This window comes from Danio rerio, chromosome 24 (assembly GCF_052040795.2).
Source record: "Danio rerio strain M-AB ecotype USA chromosome 24, GRCz13ab, whole genome shotgun sequence".
Lineage (NCBI taxonomy): Eukaryota > Metazoa > Chordata > Actinopteri > Cypriniformes > Danionidae > Danio > Danio rerio.
The window spans coordinates 33,702,501-33,729,779 of NC_141044.1; the positions used below are offsets into that span (position 1 = coordinate 33,702,501).

Consider the following 27,279-nt stretch of genomic DNA (forward strand, 5'->3'; position numbering starts at 1 on the left):
TTGTTCTTTTTAACTGGATCATCTAATTAAACTGGTTTAACTATCACCAATTTGACTGAATCATTTGAAATGATTTGCGTGTCCTGTAAGTACTCATTTACAAACTACTTACTTTTTAATATGCCTGATAACCCCATTTTGATTCAAAATAAACCAATCTCCTGAGTTATTCAGTTATTAGAACAGTAAACTGAGATCAGATTTGAGAACCGGTGAACTGACAGTACTGCACATGCATGATTCGGCAGGTGAAACAAGCACAAACAGTACATGAGAGCCTGCTGTGACTGAACTAAACTTGAATAACTGCAGCGCGGGTAAACTGAGGGCTTAAATGAGAGGATTTGGCGAAACCTAAGTTTATTTCATAACAGAAAATTGTAATGGAATTTAAATAAGTGAATCATGCTTCAGTTGTGTTGCAAGTGTTTAACTGACTGAAATTATGATCGCTGACTACATATTTTCGGTATGTTGTGTCGGAACATGGTAAGATTGACACAAAAGACATCTACCATCAGAAGCAGCCTTGCGCACAAATTGTACTTAAGGCTGCTAACTTGTGGACTGTATTTGAATTTAAGGATGGATATGGTAGTGTTCATGTGTCCTCTGAATGCTTCAAAAAATTATCTTTGGTTATGTTTTCATGATACAATATTTATTCTAATGAGTTTAAATCTTGCATCTAACAAATATCCTTATTTACAAAAAAAAAACAACAACCTAAAACTAACATTGAAACTAATAAAACACTAAACTAAAACTTAGCAATTTCAAAATATAGAAGATAATAAAAACTAGTAAATCTACCTCTAAAACCTAATTAAACCCAACTGAAGAAGTTTTAAAATGAAATAAAAACTAAAGCTAATGAAAAATCTAAAACTTTTATAACCTTGGAGAATACCCTGTTGTAACAGAGAAATACTGGGAGATCTCTGTAGACTGATGGCACTTAGACATTACAGTACTCTACATTATGCAAGAGAATCATTCAAACACTAGTTCTAAAGTGAAATTTGTGAAGTAGAAACAGATTCTGTTGTTCTGACCGTCAGCTGCAGATGTGAATCAATGGCAGAAGAAAGTAGTTCCTCATACAAAAGGGTTTTTGAGACTCTACGATGCGTTTGATTTTCTTTTTTATTCACACAGTTATCCTTTTGAACTGTTGTATAACCTATCTGCTTGATTACTTGCAATAATTATGAGCCAAAAAACACACTAAACATTTTTTATAGTGAGAGCCTATATTCATTTATTAATCCTTGATTAGCTCCACCATGTTTGAAGCGGTTGTAATACTTTACAAACATACACCTGTGAATGATGCTTGGCGACCATTTTGTTCTCAGTACTGTGTTAAACTAAAATATTTGCTTTGTTTTGTTTTGTGAAACCCTGCTCCTTATGAGGCATAACCATTTTATAACAGCAATAAGCCTAGTGAGCCATGGTTTACAGTGAATTTATAACAGCTAAGGGGACTTTAGGCAAAGAACACTTCTTAGTTGTTATAAATTCACAGTATACCATGTCTTGTTGAGCTTTATTGCTTTAAATCTGCATATTTAAAATCAGAGATACTAAAAGTTACTGTTATTAGTGTCTAGTGTGACAGATTATTTATGAAATTATAATAATAAAAACAGCAATATTACAAAACATGTCAGCACCATAGTATCTCAGCACTGCTGCGGTCCGTTCCCACCCAAAAGGTCATGCGAGCCATGAGGGAATGTGGCTGATTAGCTTTTAAATATTATTTAATAACAAATAGAGTCCCTGTTTGTCTTGGCATCCGTCAGGACTGCTGAATAACCTTAGAAAATGCATGCCTGACTCTCTGACTGTCTGTGTCTCTAACGTTTATCAGCTGTGTTTTGTCTGGGGCAGTGTTTTCATAGGAATGTCTAGAGCTAAAGTTATTAATTCATTAACAATTTTGTAAAATATTTTATTATTATTATTATTACAATTAACAATGAAATATGATAATATTTCATACAAATACAAATTATATCAAAACAAATCTTTCTAAAATAACATGTATATGAATGCAACTAAATACAGTAAAATATGGAGAAGGGAACAGGAAAAAAAAGTGTATATATATCTAATGAAACTTACTGGAACTGCTTATTTTCAAATAATATTTTAAAACCACTGAAATATTAGTGTTTATTTATTTTTTAAATTAGACACTTTTACAAGAAATTGTTATCCTTACAATATTTTCTTTGCACAGCAATTAGCAATTTATTTATACAATTAAATGTATCTAGTTTGACAGTTTTTATTTAAATAATAAACATTAAATATATACAATAAAATATAAAATAATCTCATCACAAAGTTTATGTATATGACAAAGTTACATATGGTGCAATAGCACGTCAGGGTTCGAATCCCGGCTCGAGGACAGTTCCCTACCCTAACCCCTCTCTCTCTCTCCCACTTCGCTTCCTGTCTCAATACTGTCCTATTTAATAAAGGCAAAAATGCCAAAAATAAATCTTTAAAAAAAAAAAAAAGTGCAACAAGCAAGTATGACGCCACCAACTTTTGTTTCTTTTCACATTAATGATATTTACAGGGACATTTTATACACTACCTGACAAGTTGTTCTAGTTGATCTTTTGGAAAAGTCGCAAAATGATGAATCATCTGTTGAACTGCATCCCAATCATCACACATACTCAAAAGACCTATTGGAACCCGCGCGGACCCAAGATTCTCAGAGAAATCAGTTAAGTTTGGTAAAGAAAAAAATCATGGTTTAGGGTTACGTTCAGTATGGGGGTGTGCGAGAGATTTGCAGAGTGAATGGCAACATCAACAGCCTTAGATATCAAGACATTTGTGCTGCCCATTAGTTTACAAACTAAGTAAGGGCAAATTCTTCAGCAGGATAGCGCTTCTTTTCATACTTCACGCTCCACTTTAAAGTTCCTGAAAGCAAAGAAGGTCAAGGTGCTCCAGGATTGGCTAGCCCAGTCACCAGAAATATACATTATTGAGCATGTCTGGGGTAAAATGGAGGAGATGGCATTGATGATGATTCCAAATAATCTTGATGAACTCTAGGAGTCCTCCAAGAACGCTGTCTTTGCCGTTCCAGATGACTTTATTAATAAGTTATTTGAGTCATTGCAGAGATGTATGGATGCAGTCCTCCAAGCTCATGTGAGTCAGACACAATATTATTATTTTTTTTTTACTGCAGCATGACTTTATATTCTATACAGTAGATTATTTCTGTTACGTGACAAGACTTCTGTCTAAGCAAAGTCAGACCTTACCGTCCTAATTGAATAATGAAAAATCGAGGCATGATCATTTTGGTAAAACAAGCATAATCTATAGGTCTTTTCCTTTCATATAAGCCACTTCTGATACCAAATGATCAACTAGAAGTCAAGTTATTATTTGTTGTTTCTAAAACTGGATAGGTGTCAAGGCTTTGGTCAGGTAATGAATAGTGGTCATGTCTATACATTAACCTGTAGTTATAAAATATGTATAGTGTACTTTAAAAAGAAGTGATCTTTATGTATGTGCTACATTTTCTGTGGCTGCTTTTGCATTTAAATATTGTTTGATACCACACTTAGTCCCAGTTTGACTTGGCATTCTTCAGCACTGCTGAATATCTGCAGATATGCATGCCTGACTCAAACTGTCTGCGTCTCTGGCATTTATCAGCTGCGTTTTGTCTAGGGAGCCAGAAGCCTCTTGGATGTTTGTGCTAGCGGACGCCCAGCGCCGAACTTGTACAGTATTTGTGTTTATGCTCGAAATATGAATGTTGTTTTCCTTCTGAGCCCTAAAGATGCGTCTGCTCTCTGGTGGACGGATGTGTTAAGATGCGAGCGCTGCCCTGCGGTGTATACAGTGCTATTGATTGGGATGTATGAATGCATATTTCATCTCATGCGTGCAACGTCGATCTAGTTGGCATCTTGACATCGCAGGGCTGAGCCTTTCTGAAGTTTGGTGAGAGATGGAAAAGACATGTTGCTCTAGAAGTGTATATATAAAAGGGGGGTTTTAATCCTGACTTTAACTATATATATATATATATATATATATATATATATATATATATATATATATATATATATACACATATATATATATATACACACATATATATATATATATATATATATATATATATATATATATATATATATATATATATATATATATATTTATATATATATATATATATATATATATATATATATATATATATATATATATATATAGTTAAAGTCGGGATTATTAGCCCCCTTTTGATTTTCTTTTTTAAATATTTTTTTCAAATGATGTTTAACAGGGCAAGGAATTTTTCACAGTATGTCTGATAATTTTTTTTTTTCTGGAGAAAGTCTTTTTTTTCGGCTAAAATAAAAGCAGTTTTAAATTTCTTTTAAAACCATTTTATGGACAAAATTATTAGCTCCTTTAAACTAACATTTTTTTCTCGATAGTCTACAGAACAAACCAAAAACTAATTATCCTATCCTGCCTGGTTGACCTAAGAGAGTACTTTAAACTGTGAAAACTGCACACAAGACTTTTTCAGTAGATTTGCTATACGTAAGTTTATAAAATTTGTTTTATAGAGTGTACTGACTCTCACAAGTGTATCTCCAGTTATTTTGTGTGATTTAAATATTTTAAATAAACTGCAAAAAAAACGTATATAAACTTTCCTCTTATTCCTTTTTGAAACTCTTCCCTCTTAGTCACATACCTGTCTGAAGGCTCATTATGCAGCTCATTATGCAGGTCTTTGTCTTCTCAGGTGTGACTCACTACATTAGTAATGATCAGGGCCCGGCGCATCCATAGAGGTGACCTAGGCGGCCGCCTAGGGCGGCAGAATAGAGAGGGCGGCGTCCCGGAAACTACCCTCACCACCACACCCTCAGTTATATCCCCGTCTGGGGCGGCAGAATAGAGAGAGCGGCGTCTGTGACACTACCCTCACCACCCGCACCCTCAGTTATATCCCCGTCTGGGGCGGCAGAATAGAGAGAGCGGCGTCTGTGACACTACCCTCACCACCCGCACCCTCAGTTATATCCCCGTCTGGGGCGGCAGAATAGAGAGAGCGGCGTCTGTGACACTACCCTCACCACCCGCACCCTCAGTTATATCCCCGTCTGGGGCGGCAGAATAGAGAGAGCGGCGTCTGTGACACTACCCTCACCACCCGCACCCTCAGTTATATCCACGTCTAGGGTGGCAGAATAGAGATGGCAGCATGACCGTCCTTTGCCTAGAGCGGCAGTTCAGCTTGTTCCGGCCCTGGTAATGACTGTTCACCTCTTCTCGGTGAACGACCACTTACACTCAAAAAGTGACTTAGCAAATTTCATTCAATATATTGTGTTCTGTGAGCAAGTAAACAAGATGATTTTCACATCATTTTGAAGCAAAAACACTAGGCTACAAGATCCAATTCTCAAAAGTCTTGTGCACAAATGTTCTCTGTGTGTTTCATGGCCTTGTTTTAGTGACTTCAAAATTTGAGTTTTTCACTATCCACGCATAAACGTTTCTTTCTCAAAAACACAAACACATATAAACATGCTGCTTAGGCATTATTGTACCACAACTTGTGCTGTTTACAATGTTATCACACTCTAGCCATTAATCTGTTTTTAAGATACTGAAAACAACACAAATGTCAGTGCATGTCAAAAGTTCTCCATGGCCCCAAAACACTCTTAGAACCCTGAGGGTTAACCTAGTTATGTTACGCTTTATGTTAAAACAATATATCTGCGGTATATATATATGCTATATATATATATATATATGCTGGTATATATGCTGTTGTAACACTAAATATACACTGAAACACTTAATATACTGTACAAGTATACAAAAGAAAGCCACAAAGCCCTAAAATTAATGTAATTAATGTGCGTTTGGAGTAAAAACTATAATCTCCAGATCATTGATTGGTGATTTTTAAAAGAAGAAATTTAGCAAAATATTCAGCTCTTTTTCTCCAGTTCAAACGAAGTGAAATGTATAGACTGACAGAATGCAACCTTAAATGAATTTCTCCGTCTGTCTTAAGATCAATGAAGTCTTTTGGTGTGAATGGTGCTTGACTGTAGTATCGAGTGCAGAACATGTAGGAAACAGGTAGTGTCTTCTGTTTCTAGATCTAAAGATTCTGTGGTAAAGGGAAAGTAAACATCTGTCAGACATCATTAGTGTTTGCTTTAGCCTAGTTCCAGCGCACAGCTGGTTCTCTTGTACATTTTCCACTTGAAGAGAGAGGGTCAATATCAAGCTGCAAACTAAGATTTAGACTCAGAATTGTGTCTTTACTTACTGTGTTTTGCTTTTACTGTGTCTTTTAAGACAAATTCTTTTTTTTTAACATTGAATGGTTTTTTTTATTTAAAGGGGTGGTCCAGAGTGTATTTTTTTTAGGATTGTTTGTGTTTATAAGATGCAAAGCAATGTGTTCCCATGCTTCATTTGTACACAGTAAAACCCAACAGTCAACTTTATCACATGAAATGAGTGTAGTTAACTCAAAATTTGCTGAAAGTTAATTCTACTCATTTGAAGAGTTTTGAACTCAGCGTAGAATGTAATTAAATACCTCATTACTTCAACTTAAATGGAGTAAGTTCACAGTACTCATATAGATTAGTTTTTTACTCAAATGGTTTGTAGCAATCGGTTTCCTTAAATGCTTTGAGTTGCCTTAACTTATTAGGTTTTACAGTACTTAGTTGGTTTGAGTTCTCTTCATTTATCAGGTTTTACTGTGTTTAAATTACTTCATTTACTTTAATGGAGTAAGTTCACAGTACTCATTAGGATTTGTTTTTGAACTTAAATGGTTTGTTGCAATCGGTTTCCTCAAATAGCTGAGTTACTTTAACTTATTGGGTTTTACGGTGTAGAAATTCACATCATTTTTTTTCCTTCGAATTTTTGCTGCTGGATAAGTTGGCGGTTTATTCTGCTGTGGTGACTCTAGATTAATAAAGGGAATAAGCCGAAAAGAAAATGAATAAATGATAGATGAATATACAGCTACTCAGTTAACATGAAAACGAATGTCTTATTTCCTAGTTCTTCCGAAGGCCTCCCTCAAGAGGCTCTGATTGGTCAGCTACAATAATGTACTGTGATTAGCTGATTGGCTCCATGTCACTTTTTAAATAATATTTTTTTATAGGTTGCTTTTAGGACAAACTGAGGACAAAAATATCATGGTTTCACGGTATTGGGATTCCTGCTCTTAAATATATTCTTTTTAAATGTCTGGGTGAAAAACAAAAACTTTTTTCCCTTTTGAACACATTTTTCTCTTTTGAGAAACATTTAAAATTATTTGGAGCTGTAAACGTCAGGCTGAATAATGAAAATTAATCATTGACTAAAACAGATTTCTTTACAATTTAAAACAGCATCTTTGTATATCTTTTCTGCTGGAGATACTGTTGTCTTAAACAACAACAACAACAACAACAAAAAATGTTAATACAAAATCTTACACATACCTTTGGAATGGTATAGCAGAAAATTTTGGTGGTTTTAAAACCTTGATTTTTTTCCAAACCGTGGTATACTTTGAAAGCTGTTATCGTCCCATGCCTAGATGCTTTACAATTTGTGCATATATGCTATATTAGTCAGTACCAACGACAAAACTGGAACAAATCTAACAAAAACTGTCCAAAATATAGTACACCCAAAGTAATATGTTAGAGAAAAATGTTCAATTAAATTATAATAAACAGGAAAAATCTAGAAAATTATAAAAAAAGTTTTTATTATTATAAATTATATATATATATATATATATATATATATATATATATATATATATATATATATATATATATATATATATATATATATTCCATTAATTTTATTGTATTTAATTTTATTGTTTTTTTTGTAGTTTAATATCCAAAGTAATTCATGTAATTCTCAAAAAGTTTTCAAAGCTTCTTGTCTGCTTTTGCAATAAGACCACCATAATTAATTACATTTATCTATTATGCAAATAATCTTAAGTTTACTTTTCTAACTCCGCTGTGTAATCTCTCCTAATAACTGTTTGTTTTAAACTGCCTCTTCTTGTTCTGAACACTGGAGTTGTTCTGTGCAGAGTACGTTTCTTTACTAATTAATAAAGTACAGACTTTCCTGTGTCCTGTCCTTCTAATGGTCAGCAGATGCTAATTGTGTTTGAATATTACTAATCTTTTAGACAACCTCAAACAAGCTGTGTTTCTAGCACAAAACCTTGTAGTAAGTCTTGATTATGAACATGGATGACAAATTGGGGTAGTATGAAATAGACCTGTCATGATTATTAATTAACCGTTTGGAGGTTATTTGATGTAACTGTGGCTGTTTCAGACAAATTGCAACTGACCTATCAATAAGCCCCTCCCCTCAAATGCAGATAAGCCAATGGCAGTTGAGTATTGTTTAAACAGGGATCAGGATTCTGACATCTTTAGTTTTTTTTGCAATAGAAAAACAGTGGAATATTCTTATATATACTTTTTTTGTGTTTATGCTATATAAATAGTAAAACGATGTTTCTGGTGATACACTGATTCCAGGTATCCCGAGAAGCTGTTTATACAAGACTGCAAAACCCAATGATTAATTTTTAATGTTTTTTAACATCAATATTAGATGTCGATTTGACGTCAAAAATCGATTACAAGGCGATCCTGTCATCAATTTTTGCTGTGTTTTTAATGCCAATGTTAGATATTGATTTGTTGTCAAAAATCGATTACAAAGCAGTTCTGTTATCAATTTTTGATCTTTTTTTAACGTCAATGTTAGATGTTGATTTGATATAAAAAAATCTGTTACAAGGCAATCCTGTTTCAGTTTTTGACGTTTTTTTATGTCAATGTTAGATGTTGATTTGATATTAAAAATCTGTAACAAGGTGGTCCTGTTATCAATCTTTGACGTGTTCTTAATTCCAATGTTAGATGTTGATTTGATGTCAAAAATGGATTACAAGGCAGTCCTGTTATCAATTTCTGACGTTTTTTAACGTCAATGTTAGATGTTGATTTGATATTAAAAATGTGTTACAAGGCAGTCCTGTTATCAGTTTTTGACGTTTTTTACGTCAATGTTAGATGCCGATTTGATATTAAAAATCTGTTACAAGGCAGTCCTGTTATCAGTTTTTGACGTTTTTTACGTCAATGTTAGTTGTTGATTTGATATTAAAAATCTTTTACAAGGTGGTCCTGTTATCAATCTTTGACGTGTTTTTAACGCCAGTTTTAGACGTTGATTTGATGTCAAAAATTTATTACAAGACAGTCCTGTTATCAATTTTTGACATGTTTTTAACGGCAATGATAGATGTCGGTTTGATATTAAAAATCTGTTACAAGGCGGTCCTGTTATCAAATTTTTACGTTTTTTTAACGGCAATGTTAGATGTCGGTTTGATGTTACAATCAATTACAAGGCGGTCCTGTTATCAATCTTTGACGTGTTTTTAAAGCCAATATTAGATGTTGATTTGAACTCAAAAATCGATTACAAAGCAGTTTTGTTATAAATTTTTGACTTCCCACTGGGACGTGCATGATAAAACTCCAAAACAGACTATTAATCATCAAAGCCCTAAAACAGACAAATAATCGCCATAATTGATTATTTAGACATAATCAGTAAACATGCAAATCCTAGCCCTAGTCTGAAATGTGGAGGTTAGTTATTTTTGCACCATTGCTGCCCAAGGCTTATTACAGTCCCTGAAATTTCTTTTTTCTGACCATTGACCTTGCTATTAGCTCCTGGATTTTACCTACAGGCCTGGTTTCAATGAAAGTATTAGTTTTCCTTCTGCACTATATGTAAAATGGAGATGTTATCCCTTAACACACAATAAAACCAGAAGGAGTGGATTTTTTTTGGCATTGTTTTGGCCTGTATATCACACTGTGCTTTAACTACATTTTATTAGGTGTGAAATTAAAATATTAATACGCTGATGTCTGGCTGTAGGAAGAGCGGTATGTTTGAGTCAAGCGCCGCAGGAGAGAGGCGGGTTACCGAACGTCTGTGGGCCCTTTTAACATCTCATACCTCTCTATGAAATAGACTTTCATCTAGCACACTGTGAAAATATTAAAAGACGGAGCTTCCTGTGTTGTCACGTTGCCTGCGGGACGCTAATTGAGGTTGGCCACCGATGTTGTTGGGAGAGGTTAAAAAAGAAAGAAAAATATCTCAAAGTGGCTTAAAAAAAGGGAATGTTGCTTTGTGGCACCTTCAGAATAATTAAGCCGGGAAGCATTCAGAGAAATGACATCATTAATTGAGTCTTAGAACAACAAAAGGAATAGAAGTGCTTAGCAAAGGCACATTTACATGCTAAACCAGCACAGTTTGAAACTATTTTAATGTTAATGGTATATAGATGTAAGTTTGTCTGTGCAAGGTACTATTTGTAAACTCTTAACAGATTAAAGGCTTTCTTGAAAGTTAAAGGGATGAGGAAAGGGTTCACCCAAAAATGAAAATTCAGTTTCAAACATTTATGAGTTTCATTCCTCTGTTATGCACAAAAATATTTTGAAGTAAGCTGGAAACTCATTACCATTGACTTCCATTTTTATTATTCTTACTTTAACAACATTTCTAGACACTCAAAGTGCTTTACACATTGGGGGGAATCTCCTCATCCACCAACAGTGTGCAATATCCACCTGGATGGCGCGACGGCAGCCATATTGCACCAGACTGCATACCAAACACCAGCTGATTGGTGGAGAGAAGACAGAGTGATGAAGCTAGTTATGATGTGGCCATGCTTAATAGGCCATGATGGACAGAGGCCATTGGGCAGATTTGGCCAGGATGCGGGGGTTAAACCCCTACCCTTTTTCGAATGACATCCTGGGATTTTTAACGACCACAGAGAGTCAGGACCTCGGTTTAACGCCTCATGCAAAAAACAATGCTTACTGAACAGTATAGAGTCCCCTTTACTATATTGGGGCATTAGGACCCACACAGATTGCAGGTTGAGCACCCCTGCTGGTCTCATTAACACAGCAAACTTCTGTAGCTTTTTATGTGGTCTCCCATCCAGAGACTGACGGGCGCAGCACTGCTTAGCCTCAGCCCCCGTTTACAGTAGTGCGTTTTAGTTTGAAAACGCATAAGTTTTGCTACGGTTTTGCCATCCGTCCACACTACGCCGGAGTTCTCGAGCTCCGAAAACTGAGCTTTTTGAAAACGCTGGAGAGGCCGTTTTCATTCTAAAACGCTGCTGCTCCGTCTCAGTGTGGATGGGGAAAGACGGAGACATCTGAAAACGGAGGCGGGGCTGCAAACGTTCGCCTATCTGATTGGGGCTTTTCCTCAATATTAAGTAGCCCATACACAGTTCAGTCTCGCATCCTCTTCTTGTAAGTTAAGACTTCGCAAGTTTGATCAAGGCTGCAGTCTCCCCCTTCTCAGTTTGATATGGAAAACATACAGAGGACACGGGTAAATCTTCAAAGGGAACAGTGTACTGTATAACTTCATTCACATCACCTTGGCTACGTTGTTTCACTTTCTCAACAATAAAATGTAAACATGATTTAAGGAACTGCCTATTTTCTTTTTAATATTAGCAACTTAACAGACAGCAGAAATGTTGAGGCGCCGTGCTGAATATATGAGCGTCATCTTCACTGTTTGGATATTTATAACAAAACGGAGCCTATAACAACTGCCTCCTTTCAATTTCAGTGAAAATACGAAACGCACCCTCTCTTTTGCTGAATATCAGTTTTAATAATTGATAATTATAAAGGTATAACATACAATAAGTTTATACATTGTAGGAAATAAAGGCAAGCGATCAGTCAGTGTACCTGGATTAATCATTAACTTATCTTTGCACTTAACCAAAACATGTGACCCGTGAAAGTAACTTAATAGATTCCAATGACCAAAGTCAGGGAATTGGCCTATGTCGTTAGATAAAGACAACAACATGAATGAAATATCACGTTTAGCAAATATAGTGAGATTAGATCCAGCGGGAGATGCGTGATGAGCAGTCCGACAAGCAGAGCTCTCATCTGGGTTGAAATGCTGGAGCGCTTGCCCGAGAGTGTGTGTGTGGTCACGTGATGTGCGTTTTCAGCGTTTTGGTGTGGACGGAGAGCAGTTCAGAAACGCTGGGTAAAACGCGAGTGTGGACGCGGATCATTTTCATTCTACAACGCCGTTTTAAAACTAAAACGCACAAGTGTAAACGGGGCCTAAGTGTGCAACCCTCTGAGAGTTGAAGAAAGCTAGCTGCCGGCTAAGAAGTTAATGGTTACAGGCTTTTCAGCTTTCTCCAATATATCTAACAGAAAAAAAGGTTTTGGGAGTGAGGAAAGAGTGAGTGAATTTTCATTTTTTTGGTGATTTATCTTTTTAATAGTATTATTTTGTTTCCCAGAGATGGGTTGCAGCTGGAAGGGCATCTGCTGCGTAAAGTATTTGCTGGATAAGTTAGCGCTTTATTCTGCCTTGATTAAAATAGAGACTAAGCCGAAAATTAATGAATGAATAGTATTGTTTTGCATGGGTGCATTAAATTGATTAAACGCCATGTCAAAAAGTTTAATTGTACAATAGTAAATTACATTTATTTTAATGAGTATTTGCAATCAGTCAGTACTTTATGCTAAAAAAAAAAACTTTTTTTCAATTTATGGCATCCATTTAATTTCCATTCAATTAAGCATTTTGAAAAGTATGTATTAGCAGCAAAACAAGCAGCTTATTTTCAGCATTAATAATAAAAAATGCACCGAATCAGCATATTAGGTTGATTGTTGGAGGATCATATGACAAGAGCACTTTTTGCGAAGAAACCAGATTGTCTTTTTTGGCTTAAAAATTACATGAAATTTCTTAAATAAATAAACAAATAACCACCTATATTGTTGCAGTTTCCTTGTTGACTGCAGTTAAGATTTTATGCAGTGGATCTGCATAAAATGGACTAATCAATCTACAAGCATAGAAAAAGTCAATAAAAAATATACAAATTAAATAAACAGTGTTTTTTTTTTTTTGTACAGGAGTCTAATGCTGTGTTTACACTAGACACAGCATGCAAGAATCAATTGCGCTATTCACACGTAAATAGGCGTGTGAACATTTTGAGTTTACCCACTTCATTCGCATGTCAAATTCACTTCATTCGTGCATCAAATTCACTTCACAACAGACTTGGATTTGTGTCATGAGCAGGGCTTCTGTCTGCCTAATGACTCTAGGACATTGCTAAATGGAGTTAGTAGCTGTGATGTGATTTAAGTGCTTTAGGAAGACTTAAAAACAGCGTAGATTCGTTCTGCACCGTGTCTGAGTCCACTAGATCCTTTCAGAGGTGCACCCAGCTCTGTGAGTTCATTAACTGATGGAGGTTTTCAGCAGTGCTTTAGACTGTGCCGAGCACAGCTTAGTGAGCTGTTGTCTGGTGTCGGCAAGAGGATTTCCCCTTGGGACACCTACAACAGGCCCTATATCATAATCATGCTCCTACAAGAGCTAGTTCCCAATTAAATACCGCTGATGTTCAGCTTTTACAACTCGAGCGATTCATGTGTGTCAAACACACAAATCGCTCAACTTGCGCCACTTCATTCGCTCGAAAGGCACCACATGATGTCTATTCAGGTCTTGGATTAACATGTAAATCACTCAAGATTGGTACGCGTCTAGTATAAAAGAAGCATAACTGTATTCAGCCATACAGTAATTTATTAATCTAAAGTATACTGCATAGTCTTTGTTGTTTAAACAAATCAATAAAAATGTTATTAAAGTTAAAAACGGCACAATGTTGTACGCCTGAATGCTTTTAAAATCTTCATACAGTCGAAGGACTTAAACACCTTCAAAATGATCAAATATAATCTAATATAAATAATATAAAATAATGTAATATAATATAATATATTATAATTGTTGTGAATGGAAGTGATACAAACAACTGAAGTAAGATCCAAATGCAGGTTTAATCGGTGGTCAGGCAAGCAGTGGTCAACACAGGTGCAAACAGGGGTGAGAGGACAATCCAGAATCACAGTCGAATACAAGCAAGAAGTCAGAAAGGCAGGCGGCAGGCAAAGACAAAGAGGCTAACAAGGCTAACGGTCGGTACACAAGATAACAAGACTGGGAAAATGCGTTTTAGTGTTACTAGTAACAGATAACAAGACTCTGCAAACTGGAAGGGTGACTGAGTGGTTTAAGTACTGTATGGTGTGTTATCAGTCTTTGACAAGGTTCAGCTGGTGAGTGTAATCAAGCGAGATGAATGAGCAGGCGTGCGTGTTTGGAAGAAGTGCATGTATGAATATGTAGTCCTGGGAAATGCGGAAGTGTAGTCCTGGTATAGTGGAAACCAGCGATCTCCGGAGAACGATTGCTGGTTATCGTAACAATAATATAATATGATATAATATAATATAATATAATATAATATAATATAATATAATATAATATAATATAATATAATATAATATAATATAATATAATATAATAAAAAATATAATATAATATAATATAATATAATATAATATAATATAATATAATATAATATAATATAATATAATATAATATAATATAATATAGACTCAACATTGCAGATCATGCAGACTATTGCCAATGATCACATTGCAATATCGAGGCTGAAACGATATACTGTATTGTGCAACGCTAATAAAAATATCAGGCTCAGATATATTCATATCACAGTTTACATTGATCGACTCAATTATTGCTTATGAATTTAGCTGCATGTGCGTGACCTATATCAGATTCAATCTATCTTATTATTTGGCTTCATGGTATTAACATAGATAATTTAACCGTTCACTCCATAAGCTTTACAAAGGCTTCATTGAAACCAAATACAAAGTCTGTGTTTTCTTACAGGCATCTGAATGAACGTTATAACAAGACGTGACGTGATTAGGCATTGGTATATAGCTGCGAGCATGCAGGAGCACTTGGTCTTTGGCTCTGAGTGGGTCAGTCCTGATTGTAATGGAGAGGTGTGAGGCTGTGTGTTTGTTGTCAGGACGAGAGGAGGGGTCGATAACGCTGGAGAGGGGCCACAGAGAGACACTCAGGTTTGATTAAAGGGAAGTGGCCTCAGGTAGACCCCAGCCCCCCCTGCCGTATACAGGGAAGAGGAAACAGAAATATGTCACATTTACATTATTGTCTTTTTTCCTTATGCGACATGACCAGTGCCTTTAACTGCATTTGTCAGAGTTGATGAGTGGAAATTCCTGTACATAGAAGAAAAACATTCTGTTTGTAGTTGCTATGCTGTTGCTAGGGCGCTGTGGGTAGTATCAGCATTGCTGTATGGGGATTAAAATGGTCTGAAAGGATTTTAATGTGCTGATATGTGGTGGTCACTGGTGGAAGGAATGCAAAAAAATATATATTCAAGTAAAAGTACCAATAGTTACTAAAAAATGCAGTGTACATAGTTAAAAATATATGTTCTAAATATATTGAAAGTGTGAGTAAAATGTATCCATCTTCTTATTTTAACATTCCCTAAAGTGTTCAACATTGCTACAGTGCACATTAAACCATCTAAATGCTTTATAATGTGTTCTTGTGTATATTTTAGCGTATGTTTTTAGCTATGTGGTTGCTAGCATGTTGTTCAAATCACAATTTCTGATTATCAGCAATAATAATAGCGATTCCAATCTCCTTATCACCCACAAGAATAAACATGTTTACATTTCCTAAGATGCTTTCAACATTGCTACTGTGCAAAATAAAAAGAAAGAGCATGTTTTTAGCTATGTAGTTGCTAGCATCAAATCAAATGACTTTTATTGTCACATCATCAGCAGCATATGTGCTAAAATGAGTGAAAAGCTTAGGTGCTGGCTCCAGACAGTGCAAAATACAAACAGCCAAAAGCCAAATACAACGACAGTCCAAAATACAACAGCATACTCCCCCCCCAAAAAAAAGGACAATGTAAAATTGACAGCGATATGTACAATGAATAGGTGTCGGCAGTATTGTTTCAAGTATGCATTTGTTAAAGTGCAGTGCATGCTACATATTGACGGTGTTCAGTGAGGGGTATGGAAAAGTCTGTGTGGGGTGTGTTAAGTGTTCATCAGCCTGTTAGTCTGAGGGAAGAAGCTTTCCTTCAGTCGGCTAGTGCATGTCCGGATGCTGCGGAACCGTCCGGTAGCATAGAGAAAAGTGTATGGCTTGGGTAAAGACTATGGCATGTTGTTAAAATCGCTATAGCTAATAGCGATTCAATCTTCTTAATCACCAAAAATAAACATTTTAACCTTCTTAAAATGCTTTCAACATTGCTACAATGTGAAAAAAAAATTATGAATGCTTCATAATATGTGTGTGTAGTGTTCATGTTCAAATCACAAATTCTGATTATCAGGAATAACAATAATAGTGATTCCATCTTCTTATTTTAACATTCCGTAAAGTTCATTCAACATTGCTACAGTGCCAATTAAAAAATCTGAATGTTCATTATGTGTTTCTGTGTAGTTTTCAGAGGATGTTTTTAGCTCTGTGGTTGCTAGCATGTTGTTCAAATCACTAATTCTACTTATATACAGTAATAATAGTGATTCCATCTTCTTAATCACCCAAAAAATAAACATTTTAACATCCCTAAAAAGTTTTCAACATTGTTAGTGTTAAAAAAATAATAAATCTGAAACTTTTATAATGCGTTTCTGTGTAGTTTTTAGTGCATGTTTTAGCTATTCGGTTACTAGCATGTTGTATAAATCACTAATTCTGATAATCAGCAATAATAATAGCGATTCCATCTTCTTGTTTTAACATTTTAACATTCCCTAAAGTGCTTTGAACATGTTAGAGTGTGAATAAAAAAATCTGAACATTTTCTAATGTATTTCTGTGTGTTTTTTTTTTTTTTTTGATAGTATGTTTTTAGCTTTGTGGTTGCTAACATGTCTTTCAAATCACTAATTCTGAATATCAGCAATAATAATAGTGATTCCATCTTCTTGTTTTAACATTTTAACATTCCCTAAAGTGCTTTGAACATGTTAGAGTGTGAATAAAAAAAATCTGAACATTTTCTGAACAAGTATTTCTGTGTTTTTTTTTTTTTTGATAGTATGTTTTTAGCTTTCTGGTTGCTAACATGTTTTTCAAATCACTAATTCTGAATATCAGCAATAATAATAGTGATTCCATCTTCTTATTTTAACATTTTAACATTCCCTAAAGTGCTTTCCCAATGTCACATACACTACTGAGCAGGAAGCCGGCGTTGTCTAAATGGTTGCACGTGTGTTTTTGTAGAAGAACTGCATATTTTTTTTGAAAGCGATTGAGTTTGAAGGTCAGCTGTCTGCATCTCTCCAGTGTGAAACGGTGCTGCGGCACGCTACTTTAGGAATGACAAGCATCTGCTAACACACTCTTGATTCTTTAAAGACAGCCCGTTGGCATGCTTTTTGATTCGTCCTCACAACTCCCTTAATTGTTCAGCTGTGAAACTTAAAGCGCGCTATTTTCCCAGAGCGCTGGAAACGTCCTTGCCGAGAATCACATTTGTTCAAGTACAAGAATGTGAGTGGGAGTGCGGAGACTCTTTCACTCTCTCTCTCTCTCACACACACAAGCTAAAGATGTAGTGTATCGCGAGTTATGCATAACATAAAAACTACCTTAACATGCCTTGACTGTCTCTATCTCCATCTTTTCAGAGTATCCTGGCCTTGAACCCTCGGGTCCAGACTCACGCTGCACTCCTCTCTACTAGAACGAAGAAAATGGAGAAAAAACTGTGGAAAAGAAATGCAGAGAAAGGTTGTGAGGTGCGTATTCTCTGTCACCCTCAGCCCTCATCCTTTCACCTGTAACCTCAATAGGGCGCTTACTGACCAATCAGCTGGAGAAAAGAGGAACTTAGTGTTGTTTCCAGATTTAGATAGGCTGTTTGCTGGCACTGGACCCATCTGTTTAGCTTTCTACAGAAGCCGCTTTTTAACCTTTCGTTTGGCCTTGTTGAGGAACCGGCAGCTGCGTTCAGCACCGCGAGCACAAAAACTCAAGTTGAATTTACCAAAACGAATGATCTTAAACTGACAAACTACGAAAGACGTCATATTGTGAAAACACGTCCATTTTAAATTGATTTCATTTACATTTAGCTTGTGTTTTGATTTACTTTTATCAAGACAATCAAAGATGAGACGTCCAATTTTGGTGTCTGCGTCATAATAAAATTACTAATTTGATCTTAATATTGGTGACACAGTGGCTCAGTGATTAGCACTGTCGCCTCACAGCAAGAAGGTTACTGGTTTGAGTCCCAGCTGGGTCAGTTGGCATTTCTGTGTGGAGTTTGCATGTTCTCCCTGTGTTTGTGGGGGTTTCCTCTGTGTGTTACGGTTTCCCACTTTCACTAAATACACTATTTTGAAAACATGATGTCAAAATATAAACCAAATAATGTCTAAATATGTGCTAAAAATAAATAAGAAAATAAGTGGTTGTACTAAATTGCTAAATTTAATGTTTTTTTATATTATTTAATAAAAATATACAAAAAATTATAATAAAGATTTAAAATGTTAATGATGTATGCACATGTATATATGTAAAGTACAAATGCAGATGTTTGAGTGAACTATATGTACAGGTATAGATTATTCATGGAGGAATATGATTAAGTATGTACAGTTGTGTATGTACATGTGCATATATGTATTTTATTTTAGATATTTTTATTTATAATTAGTTGCTGGCATGGGGTGGATTTGGGTTTGTTCTTTAAAATGTAAAAAACAAACAAAAAAAAAATATATATATATATTTAAAGATTCAGGTTAATTGGGTGAGCTCAATTGTCCTCAGTGTATAAGTGTGTGTGTGGATGTTTCCCAGAGATGGGTTGCAGCTGGAAGGACATCCGCTGCGTAAAAATGTGCTGGATAAGTTGGCGGTTCATTCCGCTGTGGTGACCCCGGATTAATAAAGGGACTAAGCTGACAAGAAAATGAATAAATAATTGAATATATATATATATATATATATATATATATATATATATATATATATATATATATATATATATATATATATATATATATATATAACATTTCTATTCATAAATGTAAGTAATAAAAATATAATGTTTTATGTTATCTCCACATACCCTCCAATCTTTTTGGCGGTCTGAGTTTCTAGTATTCATTCATTCAACCACTGTGAACGCACGGAGAATAATGGCTCTTGCTTTTGCACTCCTTTATTTCAGACACTGTGAGAACAGCTTCTCTCCCATGGTGCACGTCAGAACTAAAAATACTGTGCGACTGCCACAAGGGGGCATATTCCGACAGTCGTGTCCAAATGTCGTGTGCAGTGGAAAGGCGGCTTAACAGAAAATCTTGGCGGCTTTAAAACCTTGACTTTTCCAAACCATGATAAACCTTAAAACCGGTTATCGTTGCATGCCTAATCTGCAGTTATAAACTGCTTAGCATCTGCTAATGTAGAGTTAATTCTTAACAGAGAATAAAATAACTAATTGCTAATGCTTAAGAAATGATTCATAGTGTGTTGTTACAATAAAGTGAATGTTTTTATTTTGCTTCATAATGAGATTTGCCTGTATATGATTCTACACTCTCAAATTACCAATAGCCTTTGCTTTTTATGAATCACAGAGGACTACAAAAGGATAAAATAAAAACAGCAAAATGTTCATTTTTATATTAACTGTCCCTTTAATTATGAGCACTCAATAATGCACAGTACTGAATGCCTGCGGTCAAGTGTAGAGTATGTATTTTATTAATCTTTAATCTATATGCATGCATCCAAAAATAGAAACGGTCAAATTAACACAAGAATTAACTATGCTCACGAGCTCTATTGACGACGAGTGAGCAGGTATTTCATCATAACTCAAGAACGTGTTGGTGAGCTACACTCACTAACACACACATGCACGCTCACACACGCGCGCTCAGACAGTCACTCAAACGTAATTATCTTACGATTCCAGGCACATGCCATCAAAGTCTCACAAATATCTCCCCAGACCAGCGTGCGACGGGAAGGGTTTGTGTTTTTTGGCAGGTGGCCGCTATGCCTCGTCTGTCCTTTTAAAGGCAACTGAGCCTCCTGCTTGTTTGATGTGGAGACACAACAAGATGGAGGTGTTTTGTAGGAGAGATTATCTACTCCCCGCTGACAGCACTGTTGCTAAGTACAGCTGCCTAATTCATCATTCTAATCAATGGGGATGGATCGCAGGCCTGATTTAATTCATAAAGGCTTTGCGCTATAGGTTGAACATATGGCTTGTGACTTTTACTGTTTCAGGAGGAAACATGTTTATATTTTGCTGTGCTAATTTTCTATTTTTGTTCTGTGCGAATGTCTAATAGGCATCTAAACGTAGACATTTAGGCTAAAACAAGGCTAAATTTGGGCTGTCAGTAAAAATCGAATAGTCTGACAGCCTGAATTTAGCCTTGTTTTAGATAAGATGTCTATGTTTAGACGTCTATTAGATGTATTTTAAATACAAAATACATATTTATTTGCAATCAGTTTAATTCAATTTAAAGGGAAAGTTCACCCATTATTTGCTCACCCTTGAGACATTCTTGGTTTATAGGACTTTCTTCTTTCAGACGAACATAGTCAGATTAGTTTTAAATTTTATCCTGGCTCTTTCATGCTGCATAATGGTGTTGGATAGTAGATTTTATTTTGAAGACTGTAAAACGCATGTAAAACGCATGTAAAACGCATTTAAATCCATTGTCAAACTCCATTGTCAAACCATACAGAGAGAGAGTTGCGACAACCGAAGTCCAAAATGTTTCATCATAATGTAATTTATTAAGACTCAATTATTTCAAGTAAGTGGTTTGTGGTTAATCAAAATATTGTTAGATAGCTCTAAAACATACATTTATTATTATTATTTTTTGACTATGTACCTTTTAAAAGTGCAAAACTAATCGTCTTCAGCTGTAACTCATAAGTGCTAGGTTTCGAGAACTATTTAAAGGCTCCATGCAGTGTTGGGGGTAATGCATTAGAAGAAGCGCAAGTTCATTTTATTCATTTATTTAATTTTCGACTTAGTCCCTCTATTAATCTGGGGATGCCACAGCAGAATGAACCACTAACTTATCCAGCATATGTTTTACGCAGCAGATGCACTTCCAGCTGCAACCCATACAATCTCATACACACATACGCTACAGACAATTTAGCCTACCCATTTCACCTGCACCGCATGTCTTTGGACTTGGGGGAAACCGGCGCACCCGGAGGAAACCTACTCGAGCACAGGGAGAACATGCAAACTCCACACAGAAATGGCAACTGGCTTAGCTGAGGCTCGAACCAGTGACTTTCTTGCTGTGAGGCAAGAGCGCTACACACTGCGCCACTGCGTCGCCCAAGTAATGCAAGATACCTCACAATATTACTTTTAACGAGTAATATATTGCATTACTTAGAAAATTAAGTAATACTATTTGAGTTACTTTTTAAAAAATGTAAAGTGAGTTACTTTTTAGTTTTATTATTCCTCTTTTAAAAAATAAATTGCTAAATTAAAACTAACGTTGAACCCCTCACTCATTCATTCATTCATTCATTCATTTTCTTGTTGGCTGAGTCTCTTTATTAATCCGGGGTCGTCACAGCGGAATGAACCGCCAACTTATCCAGCAAGTTTTTTACTCAACGGATGCCCTTCCAGCCGCAACCCATCTCTGGGCAAACATCCAGACACACATTCACGCTCATACACTACGGACAATTTGGCCTACCCAATTCACCTGTACCGCATGTCTTTGGACTGTGGGGGAAACCGGAGCACCCTGAGGAAACCCATGCGAATGCAGGGAGAACATGCTAACTCCACACATAAACACCTACTGAGCCGAGGCTTGAACCAGCGACCCAGCAACCTTCTTGCTGTGAGGTGACAGCACTACCTATTGTGCCACTGCTTCGCTCATCCCTCATTTAAAGAGAGAATTTTCTCTCTGCAGAATCAAGCAGAAACCAAGATGGCAGAGCCTGCCATTTCTGTGCTGGAAGTATTCTTAATATTCTTAGTTAACAGTTGAAAAAACTTTCCAATGGAGTTCCAAGGAAGGAAGGAAGGAAATAAGGAAGGAAGGAAGAAAGGAAGGAAGGAAGGAAGAAAGGAAGAAAGGAAGGAAGGAAGAAAGAAAGAAAGAAAGAAAGAAAGAAAGAAAGAAAGAAAGAAAGAAAGAAAGAAAGAAAGAAAGAAAGAAAGAAAGAAAGAAAGAAAGAAAGAAAGAAAGAGAACAACATCAATTTGGCCGCCAATTTTTTTTAAAATTCACTTTCAATTTGTTTGACTCAGGAGCACATATTCTCATGATAAAAAAAGGGAACATCAAGCTCTATATTGTTCTTCGTGTACTGTATACATCACAAGGTGCTGCAAGTCAACATTAATGCTTCTGCATGCTTTTCGTCCGCCTGTTTTCTCATGCTATGCATTTCTCACTGCCAGTTCCCCAATAAATGGCAGAACGCTGAGTCTATGAAGCTGCTCGTGATCTTCCCTATATGGATCATCCACCACAGATTTATTCTCTCCGTAAAAGAAAAAGCAATGAATGTTTTAGTGATCCTTAAAATAACTTTTGTAGGGCTCCCAGAAAACGGCATCATAATAGTCCTGCAGAAATGATGCCAAAGGGGCTGTAAACTCAGCTTTTACAGGGAATCCATGAGTGCTGGCTGTCTATACTTTTCAAATGAAAATGCGGTGGCATGTAGTCAGCTGTTATCTCGGTCCGTCAGGTCTCAGGTGCCCGCACATTCTCTCCCCTTCACCTCAGGGCACACAATGTCGGCCAGGAGATTTCACTACACTTCCCCTTCAGGCGATGTCTCGTATGGGACCCCGGTTTGAGTTGATGCTATTAGCTGACCGGAGCCTTTCCAATATTTGTCTTTCTGCTTCAATAGCACAGGTTGAGGCGGGAGATAATCTACCAAACACAAAACAAGGCCCTCTTTTGCTGCAGCTAGAAGAGATAGAAGTGGAAACACTCTTGAAGTGCCCTTGTTTTTTGCAGATAACGCTGCTGTTTACTGATGGTTTTCTTTTAATAATCTGTCTGTACGGTCTAATGCAATTTAATGAGTCTCCAGATTGCATTATGATCCCCAGGTCTTGTGAAGGGCAGGTAATTCTGCCAGAAGCAATAGTTTTTTATTCACTTTTAGGAAAGACAAGTAGGGGTAGTGGAATGTAACATACAAAAGAGTGGCTTTTAGGGTTAACGTTTCTAAGGGTGCTTTCACATCTGTAGTTCGCTTCATTTGGTCCGGACCAAGAGCAATGAATGATACATTGTAGCATTTTCTGCTATCTTTGGGTTCTTTTCACACCACACTGATGGCTTTGGTCCGAACCAGATGTAAAAACCAAAATGTACTCATCTGACTAAATCCACATCTCTCATTGGCCACATGTTGTTGAACATAGTTCCTAAACTGCTTATTGATTGGTCAGAATTCATGTGCGGGAAAATGCCAATGAACTCCTGTAAGTAAATAAACCGGCAGGCACAAAATGACGCTATTTACTATGGAGGGACGACTCCGCTGACTGATTGTGTTCCTGCTCATATATACTATATAGTTTGCATACATCACTTTAGACAAACTATACATGTCGAGAATGAAGTGCAGCTGCGGCTGGACAACAATGTTTTAATGCATCGCACGTCTCTTCAGGCGGAGGTGTGAATTAATTTAGCTAAACTGAGACATGGTCATCTTGCGGAAATATTACAAACGATCCATCAGGTAATGTTTTTTTCCTCTCTCTCTCTGTTGGTAAAGCGCTGTCAACAAATATTTTTCCTCCATATCCCATAATGCACAGCGCATCGGCCTACGGCAGCTGGATTAGTCCAAAAGGCGAAGTACTTTTTGCAGTTGGGTCTGCTTTAGTTCAGGTCATATTTTCACCACAAACAAACCGCTCCAGGGTTTGTTTGAATACGTACCAAGACCACCTCTTCAAACAGATCTGGGTACACTTTTTTGATCCACTTTTAGTGCGCACTCGAGTACTATTGCTGCATTCACACCTGCCCAAACGAACCGCACCAAGAGGGAAAACGAACTCTAGTCCGATTCTACCGAACTAAATAAGGCAGGTGTGAAAGCACCATAAGTAAATGTGTGAAGGTTTGTTTTGGGGTCACAATTCGATATGGGTATAGTACAACAGGAATAATAGCAAGACAACTGAACAATTGGCAATTTTACTGCGGCCTGGGGACGGGCGGTATACGTAGATTGCTAGTTGACCATCAATACTTTTCTTAAAGGAGGACAAACTGACAAAACATTGCTGCAACTCTGATACAAGTTTCATCTATAGAGAAATTGATTAATAAATTAATTAGTCAACCGAAATGTGTATATTCCATACAGAATATGAAGCTGATTGTTCCGTTCTTGTTATGTGGCACGAGGTGCGCTCACGGCGCTCTAAAGATGTTTTTAATCGGGTGTGTCTGAAAGGTACAAGTACATCTCTCCCAATATGCATGCAAAAGCCACTTGCCTTCATTGGAAACAGCGAACTCGCACTCAGAAAAGATGCAATATGTGAACGATTGATGTCATTTGTAACTGAACGTCTACTTATGATGCAAAAGTACAAAATAAACAGAATAATGACAAATAAAACTTTATAATTAGACTGCATTTAAAACTTTCAAAGGTTGAGCTCAACTGTCTCCTAAAGAATAAAAGAAAACTAAATTAGTTATGAGAGCATCACACCGCTTGAACGATGCTCCAAACATGCGTGCAAAGGCCACATGCCTCCATTGGAAATTACGAAATTGCGCTTGAAAAAGATGTGATATGTGAACGGCCGCTGTCATTTGCATTCCCCTGCAGTTGATCTTCTTGCACAGACTTGCACAGTTCGTAGGTCCTCCGCTGGGCCTTTTTCCCTTCGCAAAGAAACTTTCCTACGTCTGTTTCTTACTTCATTTTGCTAGCTTGTTGGTTAAATTTTGGCGCTGTAATGAGAGAATTATTATTTTTTTTAGGAGAGGATTGAGCTCAACATTTGACAGTTTAATATGCAGTCTAATAATAAAGTTTTATTTTTCATTGTTACTTAATGTTGAATTGTGAAGATCTAGAATTTTCGTTGAAGGGCGTGTTCGTCTCACAAACTTTGATGTTTCGACATGAAAAAGAAAATTGTTATAACGCTGGCATACATTGTCTGATCTGCCTCAAAATCCACAAGTTTGATAAGAGTTCTGACCCGACCACGTTTACATGCCAATATTCAATTACAGTTATAGTGCTACTTGCTGTCAACAGGAAATGACATGTTTTACAGTGCAAACAAACTCCTTCTAGAGTTTTTTTTTCAGATTGTATCCAAGTTTTGTCAATATAATCCAAAGGCCTGTCTGATGTGAAATTGTGAAGATCTAGAGTTTTCACCAAAGGGTGTGTCTGTGGCAGACTGACAAAGTTCAGTGCATCGTCAAAAGTCACATGCCTCTATTGGAAGTTGCGAACTTGCAATCAGAAAAGATGCGAAATGTGAACGGCTGATGTCATTTGCTATCCCCAGTTGATCTTCTTGCACAGACATGCTGGATTCACCTGATTTGTTGACAAATGGGTTGCAGATCCATTCCTTGGCAGTTCAGTTTTCCCCTTCGAAGAAATTTTCTTAAGACGTCTGTTTTTTTCTTCATTTTGCTATCTAATAGGTTACATTTTGGTGCTGTATTGAGAGAATACAGTAATTTTTCGAAATAAAATATATATGTTTCTTTTAAATAAAAGATTGTTCAGATAATAAACCAACCGATTGATCCACGGAGTGGCACCCGGGGTTGAGGACCACTGAACTACGAAACTAAACAGCTACTTGTGATGCAAAAGTACAAAATAAACAGAATAATGACAAAAAAACTTTAGAATTAGACTTAATTAGACCTAGAATTATTTATAACTGTCAAAGGTTGAGCTCAATCCTCTCCTAAAAAAAAGAAAACCAGTAATTGTGCATTGAATCAATAAGCTTTACAACTAAAACAAATGGATAGTCTGAAAAGGAAAAATCTTTCATCATTTACACACCCTTTACTTGTTTTCAACCTTTATGAGTTTCTGTCTTCTGCTGAACACAAAGGAAGACATTTTAAAGTATGCTGAAAACCTCTAACTTTAGACCTTTGTAACATTGGTTTTGCTATGAAAGGTAGTGGTAAGGGGTTTTCAGTTTTCTTTAAAATATCTTGACTCTTAACGGTTTAAAACCACTTGAAAGAGAGTAAACTCTCTCGGTAAATTCTCTCTTTTTGGGTAAACTATTCTTTAAGGTATTATTATAGGGTGCTTTTGGCAAGAATTAAAAATGAAAAAGACAAAGCCACAGTTTTTTTCCTGAGGTCCCTTTCATTGCTGCTTGCACCTTTAATTGTATTTGTTTATATATATATATATATATATATATATATATATATATATATATATATATATATATATATATATATATATATATATATATATATATATATATCAAGCTAAACTGGTCATTGTGTGAATGAATTGGTGTATTTGTGTGAATGTAAGAGTGTATGGGTGTTTTTTTTTTTTTTTTGGTGTTGGGTTGGGTTGCAGCTGGAAGGGCATCTGCTGTGTAAAACATATGCTGGATAAGTTGGCGGTGTGGCGACCCCTGATTATTAAAGGGACTAAGCTGAAAAGAAAATGAATGAATGAATGAATGAATATATATCTATCAGTAAAGTGTTTTATCAGCCATAGCATGAAAATGATTATAGTTTAAATGTCATACAGCACAGAATGAATAGAAAACCTGTAACTGCACATAAACGTTGTGCGACTCTATAAGTGTCTTATGACCTTCTTCCGAGCATTCAGCTCAGTTCTCTCTTCTGTCATTGGCTGGGTCTTTATAGTTGCTACTGCTTCTAGTTTATTAAGCATCAGCACTAATTGCTTTAATGAGACATGATGAAAGGGAAAGAGGGGGCGCAAAAAAGCTTAATTTGAATCCTTTCTGGAATTCGTTAAATAATTCAAATTGGCTTTCATAATTCCCGTTCCGCGCCGGGTCACCGCTGAGGTCCAAAGATGGAGTGTAAA

The 27,279-nt window shown here is 36.2% G+C and overlaps 1 protein-coding gene across 3 annotated transcripts in view; it reads left to right on the forward strand.

Moving 5' to 3' along the window:
- Positions 1-27,279, forward strand: part of dpyda (dihydropyrimidine dehydrogenase a) — a 386,498-nt gene that overhangs the window by 27,883 nt on the left and 331,336 nt on the right. For all 3 annotated transcript variants that reach the window (XM_087309815.1, XM_087309816.1, XM_087309817.1), the window contains exon 2: positions 17,802-17,912. In XM_087309815.1, coding sequence (XP_087165941.1) covers positions 17,802-17,912 — 111 coding nt within the window. The remainder of the gene's footprint in view (positions 1-17,801; positions 17,913-27,279) is intronic.